The sequence below is a fragment of the Syngnathus leptorhynchus genome, chromosome 1 (genome assembly GCF_054491065.1).
Source record: "Syngnathus leptorhynchus isolate UIUO chromosome 1, UIUO_Slep, whole genome shotgun sequence".
Classification (NCBI taxonomy): domain Eukaryota; kingdom Metazoa; phylum Chordata; class Actinopteri; order Syngnathiformes; family Syngnathidae; genus Syngnathus; species Syngnathus leptorhynchus.
This window is the reverse complement of record NC_141195.1, coordinates 12,290,076-12,315,741: the sequence shown is the minus strand read 5'-3', so window position 1 is coordinate 12,315,741 and position 25,666 is coordinate 12,290,076. Positions and strand designations below refer to the sequence as shown.

Below are 25,666 nucleotides of genomic sequence, written 5' to 3'. Positions count from 1 at the left end.
CTACAATATATTAAAAAAAAAATAGAGAATAAAATAGCAAAATAGATGTGGGAATAAATATAAATATAAAATTAAATATATACATAGAATTAGATATCAATATATGTATTCTTATATTTTTTCAATTACATATCTTTTATATTCATTCTCAATTTCACTTTTATTTATTTTTGATTTTGGCAGTTATAGTCCTCCATAGAAGATGGCCAGCATTTTTTGTCAGGCCATTATTTTAGGAACAGACTTTTTGTTCAAAACATTCCAACAGGACTGAAACGTTGAGGGGGTGGGGCTATTGATTACCAGATTGGCTGTAAGCCTGGCATTTGTTATAAAAACACATGATCCTCTTTTCATCATCATCATCATCATCATTATCGTTTGTCTTACAGACTGCATTGTGCCAAAGAATGGCCTCTTCGCTGAGATTTAGTGCTGCATTGTGTGAGTACCCACTTTAAAGGCATATCTGTTACAGGTCAATTGTTAATTTCAAGGAGACTGAGTCTAAATTTGATCATTTGTAGCAGTGTAATGTTCTCTTCACAAGTGTTGAGTGAAAGAATTATCATAAATAATCCAGCTGTTTGATAAATTTACAATTGAATGATAAACACAATTTCGTACAACCTTTTGTTAAACTGGATTAGAAACAATCTCATCAGAAATATCTTTGGCCAGTCTGTAAATCATATTTTTATTTTGCAGTGCTGTCAGCAATGGCTTTGCTTCTCACACCAGGTAACTATCAGATTTAATGCCCAGCATACACAAGTAGCCTCTCATTTCCATTATTCTCAAACAATCTGTTGATTCATTCACATTGATTTCTGCAGTTGTTTATGCTGGAGAGCAAGTGACTACCTGTGATTTGTATGGTTTAAACATCCATCGCCTGCACTGTGGTAAAACATGGTTTTAAGAGTTTATTTAAGTTTGGGCTTTTTTCCAGTTCCAATCTCCAGTTTAAAGATCGTCACCCCAGCGCCATGTTGATTGCTGTCTCTCCCTCCCAGATCATGGCGTAATAAACGTGCAGCAGGCTTTGTATGGTCGCTCAAGTTCACTGATCTGCCACGAGGGCAAATCTCATCAAGAGCTAGCAAATGTACAGTGTGCTCAGCAAGGCACTTTCGACAAAATTAAGACAAGGTATTCATTGGGCTTTGATGATCGTTGAATGTTTATACAGAATCACATAAAAAAAATCACGCTGCTACCCTAAATTGCCTTGACAATTCCAGATGTCTGCATTGCATTGCATTTTAATGTGGATGTTACAGCAGAAAATGGAGGAACTGTTTTTAGTTTGTAAAACTGAGAAACATTTCTTAGAGAATTGTCTACTAAAATCATGACTAACATAAATTGAATCAATGTACCAATGCATTTTAAATTCAAAACATGATTTCACATCTACATATTATAGAGTAGCAGCTGTCTGGCATCACCCATGTGGTAATGGCATATGAAAAGTGTAGAATGTGGATTATGCTTGTAACTTTTTAAAGGGCCACTATTGAGTTATGCTATTTGTTTCCAGATGCAATGGAAAGATGGTGTGCGAAGTTGGCATCAATGACTTGCGCAACCCTGATCCATGTCCTGGCACCTTCAAATATTTGCAAACAAACTTCACCTGCTTGTATGCATGTAAGTCACCGGTGTGCCATAGTGTGTAGTCAATACCTTAATTTTAATTTTCTCTACAGTTACTAGTGTGGCGTGTGAACAGTCAGAGGCGTATTTGTATTGTGGTGAGACATGATTTTTATTTTTTTTTAATATATATATATATATATATATATATATAAAACTGAATTCCTATTATGAACACTGAGTATTTGGCTGAATCATATTTCAAATTTGACGTCAGATCCACAAAGTGTTATTTTCGTCTACGGTGCTGACTACGGACGTCGTGACAGAGTGACGTGCGCAAACAAAAGGCAGCTAAAAGAGATTGAAAATACAAACTGTCTGCGCCCAACGGACATTGTCTCCTCAAGGTATGGTAACGCACGTCAGGCAATGGTAGCCTGTTTTTGTCACAATTATCACCTTGTTCCGGATACCTGCAATTTGTCTACGTGCAGTGATTGATTGGTGACTATACAAAATGTAACTTTTTTTTTTTTTTTTTTTTTTCCCCTCAGGTGCAATGGAAAACACAGCTGTAGGATAGCAGCCACCAATCATTTGTTTGGAGACCCCTGTGTTGGCACCTACAAGTACTTGGAAGTTTCTTATACATGTCACTGTAAGTAGTTTATTCATATAGAAAGTGGCTTTCTCTTCACAGAAAAGGCTTTGAAAATGAGTCCTTGTATTTTATTTTTTGGTGACATTAACAAATTTGTTTCATTGTAAAAAATCATTGTTTTGTATGCATAGCTTGTACATTTTGCAATTTTATTAGAGTAAGATTTTTAAATTTATTTAATCATGGTACTGTCTAAACATGTTAAACTTTTTTTTTTTTTCCCTACAGCTCCAGGTAGTGATTTAAAAAAAGGATACTAAATTTGTGGATATGGCACCTGCATTGTGCAACTGTCCACTGGCTGGTTCTATACTTTTGGTCATGCTGTTTCGGTCAGTGGCAGTCAAATTGTTTGAATTGGATCCACACCCCCTTTCCCCTTTAATAAAGAGACTTGAATTCAAGGCTTGTGAAATGTTACCAAATCATTACTACTTATGCAGTTTGCACCCTTAAAACAATCACTTTCACATTTACTCTGCTCTTCCTGAGAGTTTTGTATTGCATGGTGTTGAAGCTGACATGTTTAATTTTTTTTTAGCTTTAACTCATAGTATTCTAAATGGGTCACTTTCACATTATGGCAATTTTCCAAAAATGATGTGCTTGAAACTGTACGTGACATTTGTAAGGATCAACTAAGCGATTTTAATCAACTGATCCTGAGTGTCTGCCACTTAGTTGCAATCACTTTTGTAAGCAGTTGAATTTTGGATCTGTAAATGTACACCAGTTAACTGTTGGCCCAAGTTAAAGTCAGGTGAAAAGGCACATCTGCAGAACTATTTCAACATTGTTCCATTGAGATTTCCCCTCCTGAAATGGTAAAGTGGAATGGCATTTTAATTTTAAAGCGTTGCCTGAACATGGGTCATGAAAGGTTCCAAAATATTAATTATACATTGTGATAATGAAAAGATTACTACTTCTACTGTCATGACTCACTTGGCAGCTTTAGAAATTGCTATTTGTGTCAATCATTACATAACTCAACATTTTGTTTAATGAACTCAAACCTGTAAACATTGCAGCAAAGTGGTAGTTATCTTGGCAAGAATGCAGAAATGCTAGATCAAACCAGTCACTGTATGACAGTCATCCACAATTGCACTAACTAGTTCATTATGCAGTTTAAATGAAAACATCAGTTCAAACAATTTAAATGATTGCCACATAATGCATTACAGTAAATGTATTTGAATTTAGAATGAGGTGTGAGGGTGCTTTCAGGCTCAAACTAGAAAAAAAAAACTATTAAATTTGCCCATTTTCCGCTGCATTCTTAGAACTCAGCCCTTGTGGAAACCCAAGATTGCTGTACTACCAAATGACTGTCAAGTTGGGGATATCTCCGGAGAGGTCTGTCTTAGACGGGTAGACCACCTTTAGGTTCCCGTCCTGGTCGACAGTTCGGACCTGTTGGATGGTCAAATCACTGCAGCCGTCTGTGCTAGTTGGCTGGCCTGATAGGGCGTCCTCTTCATCAGAGCCTGCTTCCTCGTGATGCTCGACCGAGAACTTGTTCAACTCTGCCATTTTCTGCAAGCAAACAGAAGTTATCCTTTTGCTTTGCACCGTTCTGACTTATTTCAAGGTTTAACGTTTTTAAAACTTTGGATGCTTTATATTTGTGTAATTTGAGCAAAAGGGGCTTACTGCTATCAGAGTATCCATAACATCTTTGCAAGTCTGCAGGCTGTTTGCACTCGTCACTTCCAAAAACAACTCTTTGGTTGTCTTTTTGATCTGTTGAGGACAAGTGGCATACACATCGTGTAAACCATAATGGACTTTAGCTTTTCTCAAATGGCCAAGAGAGAGTATGCTTTTTGAAGTCTTGTCATAAATCCTCCCCAAATTATAGTTTATATGAATCACACACATCACATCACAACACACCTTGGTTTTCTCACTGTTTGTGATAGGTGGAAATGAGATCACGTGGCCCTCTGCATCCACAATACAGGGATAAAGTGCTTTTCCTTGCAGAAGGTCCAGGTATCTGCAACAAGGTGGGAAGCATGTATTGCCTTTATTAAAAAAAAAAAAAAAAATACTGAAAGTTGCTTCGGATTTTGTAAGAAATGTGAGCTGTGAAAGACCATAAATTGAAGCATAAAAAATATCAAAATATACTTAGTGGATATTACAAGCCTATCTCTTGTTGAAATGATTGTGACCTGTAACCTACTGTATACAACTCGATCGATTGGAAAAAATAAAAAATTCTGATAGCTGCATAAAAGTAGACACCCTGGTTGGGATATGCTGTTTAGAATTAACCAATCAATAGAAATTCATATGTATTTGTACTTGCCCTTTCGAAATTGACTTGAACAGCTTATAAGTCACACTAATGGTGGAAAAAGTAAAAAAAAAAAAAAATGTAATAGTATTTTGGTCACATGAAAAAAAATCCTGGTATTTGGACAGGAGTGTGTTGGCTATTTGTTTATTGTATTACAACACTTTCTTGCAATTTCCAGTCGTTTTGTAAGCTTAATTTCCTCCCCAAACAGACAAATGTTTCAATAAAACTTTGGGACTGACTTGTGAAGACCAGTGACATTCTGCCTCTTCTTCTGCTTCCTCAGCTCATCAGCCTCCAGTTGAAGATGCCTCATCAGCTCCACGGCTGTCATTTCCTTCCGACCCAGCGGCGTGATCTGACGAGGCACAAAAAATAAATAAAAGAGTCACCGATGACAATCTATAAGACTTTGAGTTTTGCCCATCGGAATTAGACAGAGCTTGATGTTCGCCTACTTTGAGCTGTGTGGGAGGTTTGGCATCATACACCAGCGGACCTTTGAGAACCTGTACATCATGAGTGGCGATGGTCGCGATGGTCCTCTTTCCACATATGTCCTCATGAAGTTTCGTCTGGTGGGGACAAGTGAAACGTCTAAGTCTAAGAGAAGGTTGATGTATTGAGCAAAGACATGAGGCCAGCTTATGTTAGAGGAGGTGAATGCAGAAGTTAGACTTTGTAGCGCGACCCTGATGACAAGATGTATAGAGGATGGGTGGATAGATTGGATGGGCTCAACCAGTTTTAATTTCTAAAGAAACCTGTTCAGAGAATATTAAGTGGAGTTTGGGAGTTGCTGCCAATGCATGCATTGCTTTAAAGATATCTTGGCCACATAATGATCGTCAAAGCAGTAAAACAAAACAAACAAAAGATCACAATTTATCGGCGTACCTGTGCCACAAGGAACCGCTTGAGAGCATTCCCCGATTTCAGGACCATGCCTCTGACCACACAGCACACCAAGTAAGGGCGTACATCCTTCACCTCTGCACTCACTCTGACCGTGAGTGCCTCAGGCGCATCAGAAACATGGAGAACCCTCACCACCATCTTGTTGATTTCTTCCAACTCGTCTCGTTCTTCCTCCTTCTTCTTCTTTTGCTTCCTCTTCCTGTCATTTACACCCCGCCCCCCTTCCATGTCACCTTTCTCCTCTCCCTGCCTTCCCTTTCCTCTGAGGTAGTCGAGAATGGACTTGGTCGGGCAGCCTTTCACCATCTTCTCAAGGCGCTTGTCATTCAGTTTGTTGCCTCTGAAGTTGATCTCCTTTAGCTTGGGGCAGTCACTCAGGCTTGACGGGATGTTGCTCAGCTTGTTGTTGGAGAGATCTAGCACCTGAAATGGCAAACAAGAGTAGAACCACATCAAGGTCTCGGAGTGACTTCAGCACTTTGAAATGAAAGAGCAATTCATGCTAATTCTGTTATAAAAAAAAAAAAAAAAAACTATGGCAACCAAATACTATTCTGTACCCATGCTCGAGTGACCTCTTTCTTGAAAAACAATTTGTTTCTTGTCATATCATTCACGTCTGATAGTGGTCTGATGTTATTCTCATAAATGTTTGTGTTTTTTAAATTGCAAGATTAACTTTTTTAACATTAAAATTGTCCCCCTACATCTCTAGGAATGTATCCATCCCTCCATTATCTGTACCCCTTGTCTCCACAGGGATCTCAGGCGTACTGGAGCTTATCCCAGCCGCCATCGGGTAGTAGGCCGGGGACACCCTGAACTGGTTGCCAGCCAATTTGGCGTGCTCCATTGGACTACCAAGCATGTTTTTGGGATGTGGTAGAAAACTGGAAGACCCAGGAAAAACCCACGCAGGCACAGGGAGGGCCGGAGGTGGAATCGAATCTGCACCTTCTGAACTGTGAGGCAGACATGCTAACCAGTGCTCCACCATGCACCCGTACTGTATGTTCATGTAGCAACCTTTCTTGTAAAATCACTTTTTTCTTTGATATTCAGGCTCGCATTGTTACTTCACAGTTTTGCCAATGTTACATTCGTGCGCAGATGAGCTCTGCGAGTGTATTAATGCCCCACCCCCCATATTACGCAAGTATCTCAGCATCTTCAGCTCTGCCACCTCCAGATCTGTCTCAGTAGAATAACACAACCAACCGCGTTTTTGTGTGTGTGACCGTGACCCGACGTTCAGGACTTCACCTTCAGAGCTGATAACTTGTGAATATCCGTGCTGAGCTCCACGATGGCATTATCCGAGGCCATCAGGGTGCTGAGCAAATCCAGGCTCTCCGAGTAGAAATCCCTCGGGAACCCGATGATGCGGTTCTTGGATATGTTGACGCTGCAAAGCTTGGGGCATTGGCTCAGTCCATCCGGGAGAGTATCCAAGCGGTTACAGCTCACGTTCAAAGTGGTTAGCTCGCGTAAGTGCGTGATCCCTTCCGGTAAACGGCCAAGGTTGTTAGCTGACACGTCCAGAACCTTGAGCGATTTGAGGCTGCTGAGGTTATTCGGGATACATGTGAGATTATTTCTGCACAGGATGAGACTCTGAAGGTTTGTCAGATGCTGGATGTCCTCGTGGATCTCTGTCAGACTTGGGCACTGGCTAACCTCCAAATAATTTAGGAGCGTGAGGGAATAAATGGCTGACGGAAGGCCTTCGTATGATGAAATTTTTGCATTGGCCGAAGTACCTTGTAAAACCAGTTCACGTCTCTTCTCTGCTGCCGCTTTCTCCACTTCTGGCCATGCTTTCGTGTCATCCATGTTGGCGATTCGACTGCAGCTAAATGTAAACAAGAGAGTCCATAGCTTCCGTTTAAAGCCTTCGGAATAAATATCAAAACACTACCAATTCGCGTCCTTCAAAGGACCCAATGGGAATTAAAATATATGAACGTACCAGAAAGGTCTATTTTTTTATTTTGGTACTAAAATAGTAGGTAAAACTACATGTTGTGACTCGCGACTCTCAATAATACACTTTTAATTCCTTTATCTTGAAAATGCAATCTAGGTATCCGGTTTATAGGCGGAAGACGGCAGAGCGTTAAGGTAAGTGTGAAATTACACTGACCACCATGCATTGCGATGCCAGTCGCGACATCGCGCATGCTCGTGCAAGTTGTCACTTGTGGTGATGGGGATGAGACGTTAGTGCGAGCTGTCAACATTACGGTGACGTTTACGGTAAGACTTATTTGAACGCACCGAATGGTGCCTCGTCTGTCTTGCAACTATGTAAAACGTAAAGCACTCAGACTGGAAGACATAATTTTGTGTGATCGGTTAGAGCTGGCCCAAACAACGTCACAACACAGCTAGTGTAAGTAAGCTCTGCCATGTTGGTCAAATCCCCATGAGCGCTCGCCCATCATGAAAAGTCGCGTAGAGAAACTACTACTCAAGTGTTTGTATTTCACTAAATCACGGTCAGTATCATCATTACCTGCGTAGTATACAGTATTAGTATTAGGTACTATGTTCTGGGTCCTTTTTTTAGTCACCATTCAATAGCTACACACATACGTACCTATACTTTGGAAATATATCTCGTTATTAATATTGTTTAGTGTAATTTAACCATTTTAAAGTAATGGCAATAAGGAATTTTATATTATAATTTTGTCTTAAGTACTGGTCTGTTAAAATTGGTACAGAAAGATACGTCTCGTTTTTTTTCTTTTTTTTTTTTTTTCTTGACCTAAAACAGTAACTCATTGAGAATGAATCGCCACACAATACATCATGGGAATATATTTTACCTGGCTTCTTTTTATTTTTGCAGCATAGCGGAGGGATGCCCAGAAAGATAGCATTTATTGTACTTAGTTCTTCCAGTCATGAGGACAACTTCAGTGCCCAGCACCTCATTGTCCATGCACCCACTGTCAGTGGTTGGAGATCTAGCAGGTAGTATAGCAACACCCCACTGATTGTACATCACCCAATGACTGTTGTCATAACTGGTTACATTTCAGGATGACTAAAAATCAAGGTCAAATGCAACAATACTACTGATCTGCATTATATGTGTATTTTATTTTATTGTTTACAGACACCCAAGCAATGTCTTGTCACGTCATAAAATGATGTCAGCCTCTTTTAGCTCCTGATTCTTTTATTAAGTCCTGATTATTGTTATTCTGCAGGGAAAACCTCAAGCCCTGTTATTTCTAAAGTAGTTTAAAGTAGTACACTTCTCCTGTAGACTTGGCTAGTGTCATTGTTGAATTCTGTTATAGTAATACTGAACCACTTCCCTTGCTAAATTAATTTTCTGTGCTGTGAAACCTTAAAATTGACCTATTTGAAAGAGTCACGGAAGCTTGTGAATGCTGTATGGCTGCTGGAATGGCGGTACAATTGGATCGGGTTTGACTCACAGGCCAAAATGATGCAAAATGCTCCACAGGTTGTGTAGCTACCCTCAGCACATCACCCTGCAGCTGGTGGAAAGAAGTCGGGTGAGGAAGCTGCAGTTGCTGGCCCACCATTACCTAGTCCCAGCTAAGGTGGAGTTTCACATTGGAGACAGTCCTCCTGATTCTTGCACATCCATGTTCGTCGGCCAACTTCACAAGTTAGGGTGAGACTACTGAGGATAATTTTAAACTCCTATTTTTAGATATTTTACAACTGTCCAAAGAAGGCATTCCTGGTGAAATAGAGTTGTAGGATCCATTGATTTTGTAATGTGAGAACAGGATACATGTGATACATGTAAAGAAATGTTCATTTCAAAATGATCTGTAAGCATGTTTCAAAAAATAAATTCACAAAACAGATAACATTCTGCATAACGCCCTCTCTCCACAGCTACGTGTCTCTGTCGGACAACGAGAAGACTGGCTTCAGAGCTCGGGAGCTGAAGTCGGTCCATGTAGATGCTGTTGGAACGTACCTGAGGATCACATTCCACAGAAATCACGCGAATCGTCACAATCGCTACAATCAGGTAAATGAAGCTCAGTGATGTCACAGTCTATCTTCGTCAGTGTGCAGGGTGAAAGTGAAGCGTGCTGTGGCTACTTTAGCACGATTTCTATGACCCCTTCTGAAGTGGGTAGCTCTGTGGTTGGAAGAATAAATCATTTTACCTTATGTCAAAATGTGTAGATTACACTTCACAGACATTTATTTGGGATTTCAGGTTGCACTTGTGGCCATCAATGTGCTGGGTGATCCCCTGGATGGGAGCGCTTCTCACACTATTGTAAGTATCAGCTGTTATTGAACCTTTATTTGTGCACCAGTGAGTGGTGCTGTTGTGCTGTATGTCATCTTGAGTCATTTCCCCTGCTTACTGTGTAAAGATGGACATTGAGAAATTGGTCTTAATTTTATTTTTCAAATGGAATTAAAAAGTCTTAAATTGACCTTGCCTTAAACTGAAGGAAAATTATATTATTATTATTATTTTATTAATTTGCATCCATTGTTAATTGAATTGTCCATAGTTGTGAGTGTGAACGATTGATTGCTTGTCATTCATTACATGTGCCCCAGGCCTTGGTGCACTAACCCTCTCCGCCTCTGGGACACAATGCAACACCTCTGACGCTTTCCATATAAGGAAAAGCTACATAGAAACTGAATGAAACATGTTTTTGGCTCAAAGGCTTAAATCATTAAGAAATGCTAGTCGTGGTGCCCATATATACAGTATGTTTGAATGAATGATGTGACAAGAATGTAGTAAGGGAATACAAGGGAAAATTCGGATTCAATCACACAAGAGGGAGGCTTCTAGTTAGTCATTGTAATCAGAGAAGCCAGCAGACAGATAGCTTTTGAGGGGAGAGCACTTTTAAACGTGCACCGCCACTCACACACACATTCACAGACGCACTCTCACTCTCTCCCTCATGTAAAGACACTGACACACTCGTGCACAGATTCCAGCGAACAAGCAGTGCATTGTTTTTCTTGCTAATCTGACTAAGGACCTCCACCTCAGCACTGAACCCACCTGTAGGGGTTCAGTTGCTTGAATATACATCTCTTCCCTGGTCTCAAGTTGACACAACTCATGCTGAACATGCAGAGTGATGTTTGTATTCCTAGCAGCACAAAGCAGTGTGTACATCTTGTAATGTAACGTAATGTAATGACTGCAACTATCTTCTTGACTTACGGCCTTCATCAATGTTTACTTAGTTTTGCGTCAGTTCATATCATTGTTCTTATTCTTGCTTCCGCTTAATTTTATCAGTAGCATTTTGGGTGGTCCAGGCCAGCAAGACCTTTTCTTTTGACCATAACACTATTTGAGGTTCTGGATGACATTTATAACAAGACTTCTAATATTTATGACATAGAGTTGTAATAATTTATGTAGAAGTCAATGGTAAAGTCTATTTTCTTCATTTTGTAGTATTTTATAATGCTAATTTTAATCCGAACTCTGATCGGATTGAAGAAATTTTGTCCACGTAAGCGTAGCCATGCATCTGTACAAGTTTAGTGCCAGATAACAAGGGAACATCCTGTGTGTGTGTGTGTGTGTGTGTGTGTGTGTGTGTGTGTGTGTGCGTGTCCGTGTGCATGTGCGCGCACGTGCGTGTGTACGCGCACGTATGTGTGTGTGCGTGTGCGCGCATGTGTGTGTGTGTGCGCGCGCGTGCATGCATGCATGCGTTCGTACGTGTGATTTGTCCATCTGTTTACCCCCAGCCAAGAGGAGAGCAGCTGATCGAACACTACCTCAACGGCACCCAGCTGGAAGCCGCCTTGGATGCGACCCTTGCAGGGTGAGACTCGGCCATTGAACCCGGGTGTCTTTGTCTTGTGTTAATAATACTGCACAAGCAAGAGACAACCAATAAGGCATTCAAGGACTCGTAGATAGTTTCATGTTGTTTGATAGACAAATTAGCAGATTAGCAAAATTGCTCATCAAAAAACATTATTTTGAGCCTTGTACCCCTGTAAAAGATTCAAAATAATTTAACCATTTAAATATTTTCAACCTTGGGGTGTGCTCTTTTTAGCATCCCCGGTGTCTTCAAACTTGCAATCAATGAGCCGGTCTAACTAGTTTCAAGTAGTCACTGTGCTGTTTGGTGACATGGTGTCTTCCACACTAAACATAGGATGAAGAAGCGAAGGAGACATTTGACAGGAAAATTAGAGATGAGCATATTTCTGTGATAAATTTAAAAGCCATGCGAATCTAGCCAACCTCTCTGGATGTAGCTGGAACATGCCAATGACAAGTTGAGGAGAGGGGTAATACAAAAGTAATAATACAAATGTGTCCAGAGCAACCCCAAAAACAAACAAACAAACAAACAAACAAAAACCAAATGTTTACTTGGGTTATCTTTGTATGATATTGCCATTTTTTTTTTATCATTGATTCAGAATGGGCCGGTTGGTTTGGAAATGGAGAAGCCTGGAACTAAAATGTCTAATTAGGAAAATCTTGAAACTGCATCTAAATCCAAAACCCACATTTAAACTTAGTTGACCGGGTTTGGGAATTTGGCAGAACCCCACTGCACCTTAAAACTTGTTGGCCTAAAGTAGACTAAACTTGAGAGCAGCTGGAAGCAGGTCCAAATAGTGGTGCAGGTGATTTTTGTTAAATTCGATCATGGTGCAGGCAGACGGATTCAGCTGTGTTCACACCCGCAATGGCGCACAATTAGACAGTGCTTTGCTTTGGACATTCACCATACACAAAAATTGAGCCCAATTTGTGTCTTTCTCTTGATCTTAGAAAATATGACTCCATATCTCCCTTGGATGACCTGGCCTTTGATATGTACCAGGACCCTGAAGTTGCATGCATCATCCGCCAGCTGGATCAAAAAAAGCAGGACATGGTGCACCAGGAGAGATTTGAGCAAGCCAAGTATCTGAAGCAGGCCATTGCTGATCTTCAGAAGGTACCATCAATACTGTTCCAGTATATTGATAAACAATTGGTTTTCTTATGAAAGGAAATTCCTAAATGAAGAAAGTTCGCCAACAATATTTTGCCTCTGATTATTGCGCCTCTGAATGTTCTCTTTGTGTACGCCACCCTAAAAAAAACCTGTTCAACGTTTATTGAACAGTACTTAAACATTGCTCAGATTCCCGTTACTGACCCGTTTGTATACAGTGTTGCCATGCACACCATGAATTCTTAATAAGCTCAACAGCTGCAGTGACTCTCAGGTCATGTCGATTCTTCTGCCTTCTTACTCAACCTCACAGCTTTTTGTAACCAGAGCGCAGCCACACTTGCCTTATCCGCTGCACAGCAGTCAAAGCTGTTGCCATGGCAGTCTGAAAGCCGATGAATACACTGTACTGTATGCATGTACTTAATTGCAAGCTTTATTTTATCCACTAAAAGAAGTTCTTAATTTTTGAACTCCTCAACAGAAAAGCATTGTACAGTTTTCTTGCCAGAGAAAAGATGTTGCTCGGTTTAATTAGGGACAATGACATTTCCTCACAAATGAATTTTGCCTTGTTGATTTCAGTTTGAAAATATAGATTCACCATTAAAACAAGTCAAGACAGATTTATTTATATAGCCCTTTCATTAATTAGAACACGGTGCTGACTCGGTGACTGATAGAAACTTCACACTTGCAAACATGATGACAAAACTGCTATCAGCTTGATGAGCATGAAAACATACTGTGCCTTTGTTATCCTAATTTTCTTACATCTGCTGTACCAAATTCCAAACAGTACTTGACTAGTACATATCTAAATCTATATACCTAATCATAATTCCCATACTGTATTGTTTCTTTGGCAGCAGTAATTCTTCCTTTAAGTAATTGGCCAACTTCATTTGGTTTGGACACCAAAGAATGACTTATTAGAAAAAGCAGTTCTGTTTATGTTTATTATGTTTTGCCTGAATGGCATCCTGACAAGACCTCTACCCGTTCTGGACAGGCTGGGGAGCATTTGGCAAGGTTTGATGTGGAGAGGCAGTGTGCAATTGAAAAGGAGGAATATGACCTTGCCAAGAAAAAGAAGGATGAAATGGATACATACCGGCGGAGTGTCTACCAGCAGCTGGAAGTCCACAACCTGTTTGATCATATGGCAATTGTTAGTCACCAAACACAGGCGATGGTACGCTCTCCGACAAAGATGAGCAATATAAAGCCGTGTGGGACTAGAGACAAGCCGAAATCAGCATCACACAAACGGGTGAGAGGCTGAAGTAGCTCACTAACTTTGAATTAGCGGTGCTGAGGGCTAGGTCTCTTAATATGAGAACTGCTGAATTTGTGGCTTGTTTGCTATCCCTGTATAGTACTGAAAGTGGCTACATTTTGAGTCATGTGTGTGGAACACATGGCAGAGGGTATGTGCTGTGTACCCAAACAGTGGAAGGTTTTAGTGAGGTCAAATGAAGGAAGAAAAAATGGTTCCTCCTTAGGGTGTGTGGCTGTATAAGTAATTTTGTCTTATTCATAGTCTGCGAGTCTAGTCCACCTCAGGCCAGGTACACGGGAGGATTATGGGTGGTGGGATTCTTTTTACATTTTACACACCACCTCCCGAGGTCAGCCAAACTACAGTTTTAAGTTTCTCTATTTAATTAAAAGTCTGCAACAGGTGACTGACGCCGCCAGTTGCCCATTTGGGTTTAAGACTGAAATTTTGAGCTGGGTACGAAGCAGCCGACCACCGAGCGTCCCAGGGGGGCAAAGCGCACGAGGATTTATTGAAGGGTGCCGATGGTTGTACGATCTTGAAAAACGTAACAATCATATTTATTTTAGTCACGCTTATTCATTTGTATATTTACTATTGAAATCATTATTATTATAAATGATTATTTATTGATTTCAAAACTTAATATTTATTCAACTAGTAAAACGCTACTACTCAGAACTACCATGACTCCTGCCCATTCAACCCTGCGCATTGAACACTTTATTTTTTTCTTTAAATTCAGTTAAGTAAACTGGATCTTTTTTTCGAGTTTCATACTAAGTACAATGGGTTTAACATTATAATCTGTGCCAGGAACATACTCTAGTTCCCGAAAAGCTTTATTGAACAATCCTTTTTTTTTTTTTAGCATCTTAACATTTTAATGAGTTAAGTAACTTGCGGCTGGAAGGCAGGCTCATTAGGTAGCGCCCCTGACTTCAAAGACCAAGAACTGGGGATCAAGTCCTAGTCAGGGTGAACGGGAGCATCCAGCTGATTCCGTTGGTGAGAATAAAAAGGGACTGAGCCGAAAGTCAAACGTCACGTAACTACTGTTATTTAGTTAAAAAACAAATAAAATCACTAAAACACTTCGGGCAAAAGTTTTGGGACACTGCTGGAGAATTATTGCTTTTTGAAAAAAAGTGTTTGAAACAATTTTGAGGTTCTACTGTGTTCCTTATGTTTAGTAAAAAGTACAAGAATACGCGAAAGATGAGTGTATCTGCTCCTGCAGTCCATTTCAACAAATCTCTTTCATTAGTTCACCGGTGTGCCTTTTGATGAGAGGCATCTGCCAGCCCCACAGAGAAAGGACCAGCCAGTGGAGTCTATACAGAGCCCTGCAATGGTTCACTCTGTTCCACTTGACATCCAAAGTAGTCTGCTTAGTCCTGAGGTGGGCGGAGAACCGGAGCCCCTCTCGGAAAAGGCTCAGAGAGAGGCTGGCCATGCAATAGAGGTGTACGGTGAGAGCCTGGTAAGTGACATAAAAGGTGAAAAGCGCTAAGTGATTGTATAGGCCCTCCATATCTATTGTGTCATAAAAACAGATGAATTCCAAAGTAAACATTATGATCTGTTTTTTTCCCTTGACTATTCTTTTCCAGGTTGCAAGGGCATATTCTAAATCCTGGTCAAATAGGGAGGATGCACTCCTGGCAGTGCACAAGAAGCTCTTGGAAGTGCCCTCCACGACTCCCAAAGAGGAGCTGAGAAGCATGATAAGAGCCGCAGTCTTCTTGGTCAAGAGGGCCCTCTCGGAGAAAGTTTCATCTGTAACTCTTTTTCTTTCCAGTCAATGGGTGTTTTGTTTGTTTATTAGTTTTTTTAAATCAGTTCCACCAATGGTTCTACCAAAGTATCCACAGTTATATTATATGTTCACTGGAACCCCGTTACAAACACACTTTATGCTCCTGGTTTTGAACTCTCACACACACACGGAAGAGTGTTTTCCCTATGTATGGCATCCCAACCTCCTCTCCCAGAGCTTGATTCCTCAGTAAAGATATAATAATAATAACATCACAAAAATAGCATAGTAACATGTCTCTCTTGTGTAGAGCAACAACAATTCTCAAGGTTATTTATTACTTGAACCACTCTGTATCTAAATGTATTTAAACGTACATACGTTCCCCATCAAGGTGTTGGCGTATGTGGTTTTATATTCAAGTCATTATTTTCTGATTAATCATTAGATCATATCCCAGTAACTGCACCCGAGGTTTGGAAATGTGTTCAGATTCCTGAAACTCATCTTTTTTAACTTATCTTTTATGTAGCCAGGTAAGGCAACTCAATGGCAACCTGGTTTCAGACAACAAAGTAAACAAAGCACAATAAAAGCAAATGCAAATGAATATACCAACAACAAAGTGCACTATTCAATTTTGGATATATTAGTAAACATACAAAAAATCTGCGTCAACTTAGGTTTTCCAGGCCTCCTTGAAGTTGCTGCTCTTCATGTTGAGCCAGCTCATCCCAGGTCTGGGCAGAATTGAGATGACCCACTGTTTGGAGAGCACTTGGCCCACCCTACTGTCCAGGACCGGAGACTTGACTAACCACCTCCGCAACGCTGCCACAGCCACTATCCAGGTATTGTATCACAATGACACTCATGGCCAGTCTAGGCGACTCATTTCATTCCCTTGACATGTGCCATACTATTCTCGACATGGTGGAAACACTTGGTGCAGTTCCCATGTTTCCACATTCCAGTCACTTGATAGAATGTCATAGACGAAGTGTTCTGTCTTATTTGCACACAACTTCCTCTCCAGCCAGATGTTCGCGTCGAAGGATAGATTAGAATGTACAACGGCACACAAATGTGACTTGACAGTGGCTTACAGTGCATCATCTCTGTTGTTTGCTGTACAGGAAATTGCTGCCCTAAAGGATGTTCGGGTCTTGCACTTTGTACACATTGAGCTGGTGAAGCCTTTCAAATCCAACTTTCCCTCTCGTCTAGCCCAGAGTCGGGCCGAGCTGCTCGAAAATCTCTTGGTCGAGCTGGGCCCAGAAAATTCTGGATTCACTGTGGCGAATGTAATGATGGTAAACGACTTCAATTGATTCATTAAATGTCCTGGCTCTTGCATTGCGTCACCAAATACGTTGACTCATTTTGAGATTATTTTGGGAAAGCAACCTCTTTTTGGGATCAAACTGTGTTCATTTTTGTAACTTTTACAAAAGCTTTTACACACCTAGATGTGAACACCTAGAACATTTCATTCCCTTAGCTTTCAGCACTAACCTAATATCCATGTTCAAAATGTCCACTTGCTGACCACGGTGGACAAGGCAATACTTGTCCTTTTCTTTTACTTTTTGACCCCTCACCCCTTTTAGCCCTCCTCCTGAATCTTTTATCATTGAGGGCAAATTGTTAGGTTTGCCTTTAACCTTTTCCACACAGGTGGCCTTTGTTTGCATGTTTGCACATGCTTTCTGGTTGCCTTTGTGTGGAGCGCCTCCAAGATTTGCTTAGGAAACACTTCCAGTCATGATTGAGATGTGACGAGATGGAGGGGGGTTTCCTCTGCTCATGTCACATTAAACATTTCAGCGAGTATCCTGCATACATAGTCTCTGCTAAGATTACAACTTTTTCGCAGTATTTATTTGATCCCACATCTGTAATTAGTTGAATCAAACAAAATATGCCTTGTTTTGCAGTCGATAGCATCCCCAAAACAACTAGGGCGATAGATTTTTTTTCTGTTACTCAGTAATACGTCTTCTACTCTCAAATGTTCTGTAGTGATAACCATCCGAGCCATTCAATGGACAAGACCCTCATTTAAATATGGTGGTCAACAGTGTCATCAAGCACTATCTATAGTGAACGTGCAATTGAGTGTGCACCCTAACCCCTAAACTTAGTAAAACGTCCCAGTCATATTAGATCACAGACAACATAGTAGCTACCACCAACATGTGTAATCTGTTTAGAATGAACATGCAATTTGACACATTTAAAGTCTGTCGGTGTGATATAACTCAATTATTATTCCCTACTCCCTTTATTAAATGACTTTCATAAAACGCATACGACATGCCTACCGTAGTTATATTTGTATAAGCTACAGAAAAATGTTCTGAGAGTTTTTGCATTTTAAGTTAACTGGTCATTTGAAAATATACTCCGTTATGTCAAAAACCAACATAAAGTAAAACACTCAATGAAACCCCAAATTGTATGTTAAGTTGCAGGAATTTGCTAAATGCAATAGAAGCCTGTTTAATGCCATTGTTAGTGAAAAATAACTAATGTGAAAACAAGTCATTAAGAAAAAAAAGAGTCTTTTGCAAACCACTATAATATAACAAATATGTTCTGTATATGACCACATACCCATGTAGCTAGTATGTGAATTTGATTGCCCAAGAGGGTTAGGACAGGGATGGTTTGAATTTTTTTTTTTTTTTTTTTTCCATACTACCGTTACCTGGGTGATCTGCCTAGTGAAATTCTATAAGGACTCAGCTTAGGGGCCCACTATGTAACAAGGTACGGGAATCGGAACTGGTTGCAGGAAAGTGCAGGTGGAAGGCATTTCTGTGTACTTGCCGAGGAGCAAGGCACGCAAGCCTTAATTGCTTGGGCGTATTTTTGTATGTACCGCTCTCATTTGTGGCACCATGTTATTGGTTTATTTGTGTGTGTTGCAATGTCAGTATAACTTGTATTAGAGTTGAAAATTTAAATTTGTTTCATGTGATTGACTGATTTATTTATTTTTTTATTCTTGTTGTACAATTAAATGGGAAAAATGTCTGTGGCGACAATAGAACTTATGAGACAGTTGAGTGAGGATTTTGTGACTTTTGCGCTTAAATGTTATGGGTTTTTTCCAAACACACCCAATGCTTTTGGGATGAACTAAAACAGAGATTTTGAGCCAGGTCGCACAGAACATCGGTGTATTGAAGCTGTAGATCAATAAGCACACTTCTGCTGTATCTTTTTCAGTTTTGTATGGCAGCCTTGGAGCATGGTGCATCTGCTGTTCGAGAGGTGGCAGTGCGCATCATCTTGTCCATGTACAAACAGCACAGTTCGGCTGTTCTCAGCTACTTTCCATCTCCTAATGCTGCTCGGAAGAACTTCCTTTACAGAACCTTATTTGATGGCTTTGCCAAAATCGATGGAAAGCTGGTGGAAACTCAGGCAAGACTTTTCAGCCGTTTTCCGATCAGGATTTTATGTTGCTGATAGTGATACCAATGAGTGACATTCGCCGATACCAGTCACATGAATTTTTGCCTTCATGTCAGAGTTCGTTCAAACAGTTGCCAGAGGTTTGTTTTGCCTGTACTTTTCTTGTCGCGAGGGAATTTTTAACATGTTCAAAAAATGACAAACTGTTGGTTTTATTGAATTGCAATCAATGAAGAGCAGCTTGTAGGTAGGCAATTGAGCTGCTTCACATATCCGATGAATGTTTTTTCACATGGCACCATAGATATCTTTTTAAATTTTATGCTACAAAGGAAAAAAGGAGGCATCAAAATTTTAGCTTAAAGCCGCATCAATGCTTGTTTTGATCAAATCATTTGTAAGCATTTAACTATTTAAGATGTCTTATAGCTCGGCATTTATTTAAATTCCAATACTTGCTTTGCACTATGTAGCCCATATACGGGTTTGGCTTTTGTTGGATGACTGACATGCTGGGACATTTGACTGTCATGCTTATGAGTCACCCCGTGAGTGAGCTTAATTTGCACCAGCATCATTAGAATGCTAGCCCTGCCATTACCAAATTGGCACACTGTTGCGCCTCACTCATCATCAACATCAATGCAGTACATTTGCTGCTCCAAAGCTTCGAGGTTGTAGCACACATCAGGCTACACTACTCGATATTCAAATAAAAGTAAACACAGATAATGAATGGTGTATTGACGTTGTGACAAATTTGTCCGGGTGGTGGTTTGCAGGATGAGCAGAAGGAGAAAGAGGAGATCCACTCTTTGCAAGAGCAGCTGGCTTCCTTGAAGGACTTGACAGTAGGTGGAGTTGCCATCAGTGCTCAGTTACATCACACCTTGTAAAGACTTCTAATTAACATTTATAACTCCACTTGACTCAGTGGGCTTTCAAAAAGTCTTGTTTACAAATAAAACTGGTACATTGTATATTAACAAAAGAGGGAAAGAACGCCCTCCATTGTCAATGAACAAATGACTGTGTCAAAATCAATTTGAATGTCTGTCCTTTTCTTTTAGATTGGGACCATTTACTCACATGTGTGTCTTTTCTTAAAGGAGGGAGATGATAAAAGTACCAAAGGCCAATTGGCCAAGAAAGAAGTTCCTAAAGTTGAAAGGGTGTCTCAAAAGACTGGTAAACAAAGTACGTATGTGGAGACAGATCCAATTCAGTTTAATGCCTTTCAACTGTTTATGTTTTTTTTCCACCATCAGGCTTGGTTTTGAGAGTGGACTGAATGTACTGTTAATCTTTTGAAACCTGCAAAGACAAATATTGATCACCCCAAACGTGATCCGTTCATTGTGGATTGCTTTCACATGTGTTGTTAAGTGGCAACTGCTATGATTTGTCTTTCTCTTTTGCCTCAACATTTCAAACCCACATACCGTAACACCTCAGCATCAAAAAAGTCCAGACACTGAACTTGGGGGCTGCATCAGCCATGATGGCGAATGTCAAGTTTTTCCTATTTTGCTCAACTGGCTTTATTTATTTATAGAGCACTTTAAAAAAAAAAAAAAACAACAGCTGAAGCAAAGTGCTTCAGTTAATATCTCAAACATAAAACAATAAATGACCACTAACTTATTAATTAATTTATTCTTACTTAAAACCAACAATGGTAACAAGTATTGATTGAATGAGTCCCAAATGTACAAACGTTTCATAATTTCAATGTAGTGCTGTCCAGTTGGAAGTGACAGGCCCCTTTTCTTGTTTAACAGCAGTTCTAAAATTGTCTCAGAACAAGACAACACCCACCGAGGAGGTCCAGCAATCTGTCATATACCTGGATAAGTAAGTGACTTGCGTTTAGGCATTAGCCTGTTTAGCTGACAAGTATCAATATCTTCATTCACAATACAATGCAGTAGATATTACAGATTCATGGTCATTGTATTCTAAAACTTCAGTTCACTGTTTTTTCCAGCTTATGTATATTCTGCGGTAAAACTGACGATTCCTTCACGGAAGATGGTTTAGACCTTCACTACTGGAAACACTGTCCCATGCTGCGGCGCTGCGATGAATGCAAACAGGTAAGCTGCCACTGAAGCAAAAAATTGTTTCTCTTTTATTGCAGCTTGTGGTGTTCGCAGGTAGTGGAGATCTCCAGCTTCACCGAGCACCTACTAAGCGAATGTGATAGTAGGTCCAAGTTCAGCCAGTGTCTGCGCTGCTCGGAGGCAGTGGCTACAGAAGATCTGACTCGACACATCCAGGGTACCACTTGCAAACGTGCGTCTCCCATCTAAAGTTTTGGATGACTGGTTGAGTGGGAGCGAAGACGATTTGTATTTTTATATCATCAGAGTGTTCAAGCCATAAGTGATTAATATATATTTTTCTTATTTCATTAATCCATTCATTTTCTATACTGTGCATCCTCATTAAGGTTGTCAGTGAGCTGGAGCCTTTACCAGCTGACTTTGTTCATTGGTACTTTGTTGGTTATTTCAGCCTCTTGCTCTGCTTTATTCCATGGACAGTTTGGAAAATTGTCTGAACTAAAATATAAACCAGATGCAATAAGCTGCAAATCTTGAAATATGCACAAAAGATGCCAGAAAGCATCTGAAGTCCAAGTGGATGTAATTTTGAGCTTCAAGTTTATCTACGTATCTGGCTGGTGCTCCAACCATATGCGAGTATTAATAATTGACAAGTGTGGAGTTTTCTTTGCGTTTCTTTAAGGTTTGGCTTTGTTATTCCAAAAAGCCCCTCGTTCTTGACATTATCGGATTTTCTTGATGAATTCCTTCTTGATTCATTAAAACCATCATTGAAATAATGTCTACATTTAAAATTCCGTTTTTTCCTATCACACCAGTGTTCTCTATACCTGTACGGTAGCTTAAAGGTGTCACATTTCTGTTTCAGCCCCAGTCTCAGGTAAACGCTCCAGCCACTGCCCTTTGTGTCACAGCAACTTTTCACCGGGAGAAGAGGTAAGATTCTGTCAATAAGTGTGCCAGCTAAAACATGTGAGATGCCATTCATTCTTTTCATTTTTCCAAGTTAGATTGGGAGAACTTAGTTATGTCACCTTTGCAAGTATCAAAAAAAGTCAACCTTATCAAAGGTCTCCCATACTAAGACAAATGGCTTTTTTGACAGACCCTGGGCATTTACACCGTTAACATTTCCCCTCAACCATCAAACCAACACTAAAAAAAGTAAAAAATCAAAGAGGAACGTCGGTAAAACACTGCTATTGTTGACCCATTTAAAGACTTCAAATGAAGAGACTTCTTTGTTCTTTGCTGTGGTGCTTCATTCCTTCTCTCAAGTTGAATTACAAAAGGAGAACTGAGGAGGGAAAACCCTGAATAACCTGTAATAGCTAAAATTAAAGGAGCGTACATATGAAGAAAAGGTTGCTTGATTTTGGACAACAAAGTTTATCTTTGCACTCGGGAGACCCTGAACCCTAATTATGGGTAAAAATTCACAATTTCAAGAGTACACAATAGTAGTGTAAATTTGCACATGACCTTTTTGTCTTTCCTGATTGTACTAACCCAGCCTTGTTTGACTTTAAAAGATAGTTTTCTCTTTAATTTATAAAATAGTGTGAAGTTTGAAAAAAAAACAAAAAAAAAACAACAACCTTTGCCTGCTATTTCTGTATGTTGAAAGAATTGTCTTCTAAGGCAATTGCTGTCTATGTCTGAGCCCCAGTTGGTTTTCCAACACGTGATTTTTTTTTTTCTTTTCATTATCATTGCTCGTATTCAAGCAGAATCTGCTCAAGGAGACGTAACACAAATAGTGTAAATGTACTCTGCGGTGATCTCACTCAAAACTTAGACATGACATGCAGTTTCTTGATTCAAACACACCCTTCAAAATTGCTAAGGGGTAGAAAAAAAACATTACGAGAAAGTCGCACTCTTGGCTGAACAGATGCCATGAAAGGCCACAGTGTTGTGGAAGGAAGGAGGGCAGCCATTCCGCCGTTGGCTGGTACCTACAGTTGCCCGTGGCATCCTCGAATTGAAGGTCCTCCAGGGCACAACTGGACTTACTGAGCAGCTTTTGTATGTGTTGCAGGCCTGGAAGGCTCACCTAACGGGCAGTGAGGGCTGCAAACAAAACTCACGCAGGGCTGCGGTATCCCAGAGAACCCAACCAGCACAAGGTGAAGCATTCATACCCGCTTGTCCATACATCCACCAGCACAGCACAGCACAGCACCCTGTGAAAGCACATTACAAAATACAACTTTTCCAAATTGACTTCCTAACTTAGTGACATGATTCACTTATATTTATTGAAATCTTTACATTGTGATTGTTCATTTCTTTTGATGACAGTCTTTAGAACCACTGTAACACAGAAATGTTTACTAATGGCAGTTGTCGGTACAAAAAACCCAATTCCTACCAAAGAGCTCTTGTTGCTCTTCATGTTGAGTGTTCAAAGGAATAGATAATGGTCTTGTCTGTGTGGCATCTCGAGCCACAATTACTCCAGAAATACATCCGTTTGGAATTAATGGCATAATGTGGGCTCGCCAAGAGTGTCAACAGACAACAGTCAAATATGGAATGTGTTTACTTCTCAGGGTGTACCTTAGGGAAAGCAGAGGCAGGTACAGAAAGCAGTGAGTTAATCTGTGTGGTCTTCGTTTTACTTTGGCTATAAACGACTCTTCCAGGAAATTCACTTGGGATAGAGCAACATTTTCCAAAGTTTTAATCCATTGGTACACGAGTCTAGCATTATACCCCTGGAAAGTGCTTTCACTACGGTTTAAGATTCCCTGCAATGAGCTTTTTTTCTTGAAGGAGACATATTTTGCACTTTTCTCACAGTTTAAAAACAGTTTGTAGATTTCTTAATGTCTTTTTCATGCTTTCGCCGAAATTTTCTTCAAAGCACAGGAACACAGTCAATTCAAAACGACACCACCATGTTTATGCTCTTTAATTGCTGTACGTATATGGCTGCTTTGTTTTGGTAATAAATACAACACGAGACAAAGCTTTTTATCTTTGTCAAGGGTTTGAGAAGTGGTGGGCCTCTCTGTTTGTGTGCAGGTAAGGCTGTTACTAGCACAAAGGTCACAAACACCTGGTCGGTGGGAAGTCTAGGTGGAACCAGGCCTTTGGGAAGAGGCAGTCGGATCCCGTCTCTGGCACCCCTGGCTAGAGGACATACACCTGGGAAGCGGTGACTGTTGAAGAAGAAAACTCACCTTCTTGCTGGAGAGGATCAACTGTCACCCATCATGTCATGGTCCTACTTTCTCAATCTTGGGAAAGGTTTTATGCCATGTGATTTGATGACCTGCTTGCAATCAAAATGAATTTGGGCTATTTGTCAGGGTTCATACAACGTTGCAAAAATGTTCGCAGACAGTTATTGCTCAGTGAGATACGGGCTTAAATGAGAAGCTGACCTGCCAGTCGTAAATATGAAAACATTGTCATGCCGAACTGAATTCAAGTCAGTGAGCTTTAATCCAAATTTGATCAAGGTCCAAATTGGCTCCACTTGTTCATATCACACATAAAATATACAAAAAAACAAAACTAATTATAGGGCCAGGGTATGCCTCATTGGAGCCAATGATGAGAGGCATGCAGGAAGTCGTTTCACAGTATTTGTATAGCACAACCACGTCACATAGCTAAACACAAGAAAAAAAAGACTGGTTAAAGTAATACCAAAGGTTATAAAGTTGAAAAAGGGGACATTTTGACAATTATGTTGTCATTAAAAATGTTTCAGAATAAAAGCATGAGACTCTTTTAATTACAAACTTGCTCTGGGAGCGAGTTGAACGAGTTAGACTGCTAAAGTGTGGCAGATGGCGAATAGAACTATCCGTGTCTGGCGTACAGCGAGATAATTTCCAATGACGTCATCAGGGGTTATTTTGTCAGACCTGACAATGCCTTCCTACAACTAGAGACCCAGTGCCTGCTGCATTCGACTGCAGCTACACAAAGAGAAGTCGCTCCTTAGGCACCAAGAGGTGTATTAGGTTACTGTTTTCTTGCCAGATGAGGTGTGTATTTGAGCAACTTTACACTAGAAATGTCTCGATCCAATATTCTGCATCAGTATCTGCTTCTTGTCCGGTTCTTTAGTGAGTATCGGACAGAATCGGATTCAGTCACAGGAGCGGGCCGATCCTGTTTCATGCATTTTTGCAGCCTTGAGTCACAGACTCGCTTTTTGGTTGGCGTAAATCATTTCAATGTACAGTTGAAGTTGAGTTTTGCTAAGGCTCAAGCAAAAGATTGAACTATAATTCAATGTGTTGTAAGTGTAGCAAAACATGAAAGTAATCATTTTAATGTCAATTGTCGTATATGATTTCTTCCACACCTTAGGGTTGAAGTTAAAATAAATATTTATATAGTACTATAGTGGGGCGGTATCAGATCAGTATTGGAAAGGGCACACCTTAAAAAATCGGATCGAAAGCCAAAAAACTATGGTGGAGTTTAAAGCTAAAAAGATGAGTATGTATTTGTCCATGTCCTAATACGTATTTATGGACCCGACTGCATATGTAATAATTGCAATGTACGTTTGATACTGTGTACATCTTCATGACAATGACTATTTTTTTCTGCCTAAAGTACCTGCATTTAAAAAAATAAATAAATAAACTTGCATAACACAGGTTTTGATTATTTTGTTGACTATGCCGTTATTCCCGACCAGCATTTCTTTATTAATG

At 40.1% G+C, this 25,666-nt stretch overlaps 3 protein-coding genes across 6 annotated transcripts; 2 read left to right on the top strand and 1 right to left on the bottom strand.

Annotated features, from left to right (window-relative positions):
- The first annotated feature begins 391 nt into the window (after positions 1-391).
- On the top strand, positions 392-2,667 carry LOC147061971 (L-rhamnose-binding lectin SML-like). Its single transcript, XM_085915614.1, has 9 exons — positions 392-444; positions 709-741; positions 837-905; positions 1,017-1,152; positions 1,544-1,653; positions 1,713-1,757; positions 1,877-2,009; positions 2,157-2,260; positions 2,492-2,667. The coding sequence occupies exons 1-9, from the start codon at positions 411-413 to the stop codon at positions 2,521-2,523; spliced, it is 696 nt and encodes a 231-aa protein (XP_085771740.1). The 5' UTR covers positions 392-410; the 3' UTR covers positions 2,524-2,667.
- A 220-nt stretch (positions 2,668-2,887) lies between these two features.
- Positions 2,888-7,361, bottom strand: lrrc47 (leucine rich repeat containing 47). Its single transcript, XM_085915460.1, has 7 exons — positions 6,753-7,361; positions 5,469-5,912; positions 5,030-5,146; positions 4,814-4,929; positions 4,163-4,265; positions 3,920-4,009; positions 2,888-3,802 (listed from the first exon to the last, which is right to left on the bottom strand). The coding sequence occupies exons 1-7, from the start codon at positions 7,320-7,322 to the stop codon at positions 3,584-3,586; spliced, it is 1,659 nt and encodes a 552-aa protein (XP_085771586.1). The 5' UTR covers positions 7,323-7,361; the 3' UTR covers positions 2,888-3,583.
- cep104 (centrosomal protein 104) lies at positions 6,738-25,242 on the top strand. 4 transcript variants are annotated; one of them, XM_085915296.1, is made up of 21 exons: positions 6,742-7,745; positions 8,344-8,468; positions 8,971-9,144; positions 9,375-9,513; positions 9,709-9,771; positions 11,232-11,308; positions 12,280-12,448; positions 13,461-13,643; positions 14,998-15,213; positions 15,344-15,511; positions 16,173-16,340; positions 16,626-16,802; positions 18,724-18,921; positions 19,695-19,763; positions 19,983-20,109; positions 20,694-20,766; positions 20,900-21,008; positions 21,069-21,207; positions 21,850-21,917; positions 23,023-23,110; positions 24,012-25,242. In XM_085915296.1, the coding sequence occupies exons 1-21, from the start codon at positions 7,647-7,649 to the stop codon at positions 24,146-24,148; spliced, it is 2,766 nt and encodes a 921-aa protein (XP_085771422.1). In that variant the 5' UTR covers positions 6,742-7,646; the 3' UTR covers positions 24,149-25,242. The 4 variants fall into 4 exon arrangements, 3 of the variants coding, with proteins under 3 accessions (XP_085771422.1, XP_085771258.1, XP_085771336.1); XM_085915132.1 differs by having other exon boundaries at positions 13,461-13,721; XM_085915210.1 differs by having other exon boundaries at positions 6,743-7,745; positions 13,461-13,721; positions 20,022-20,109.
- The last annotated feature ends 424 nt before the right edge of the window (positions 25,243-25,666 follow it).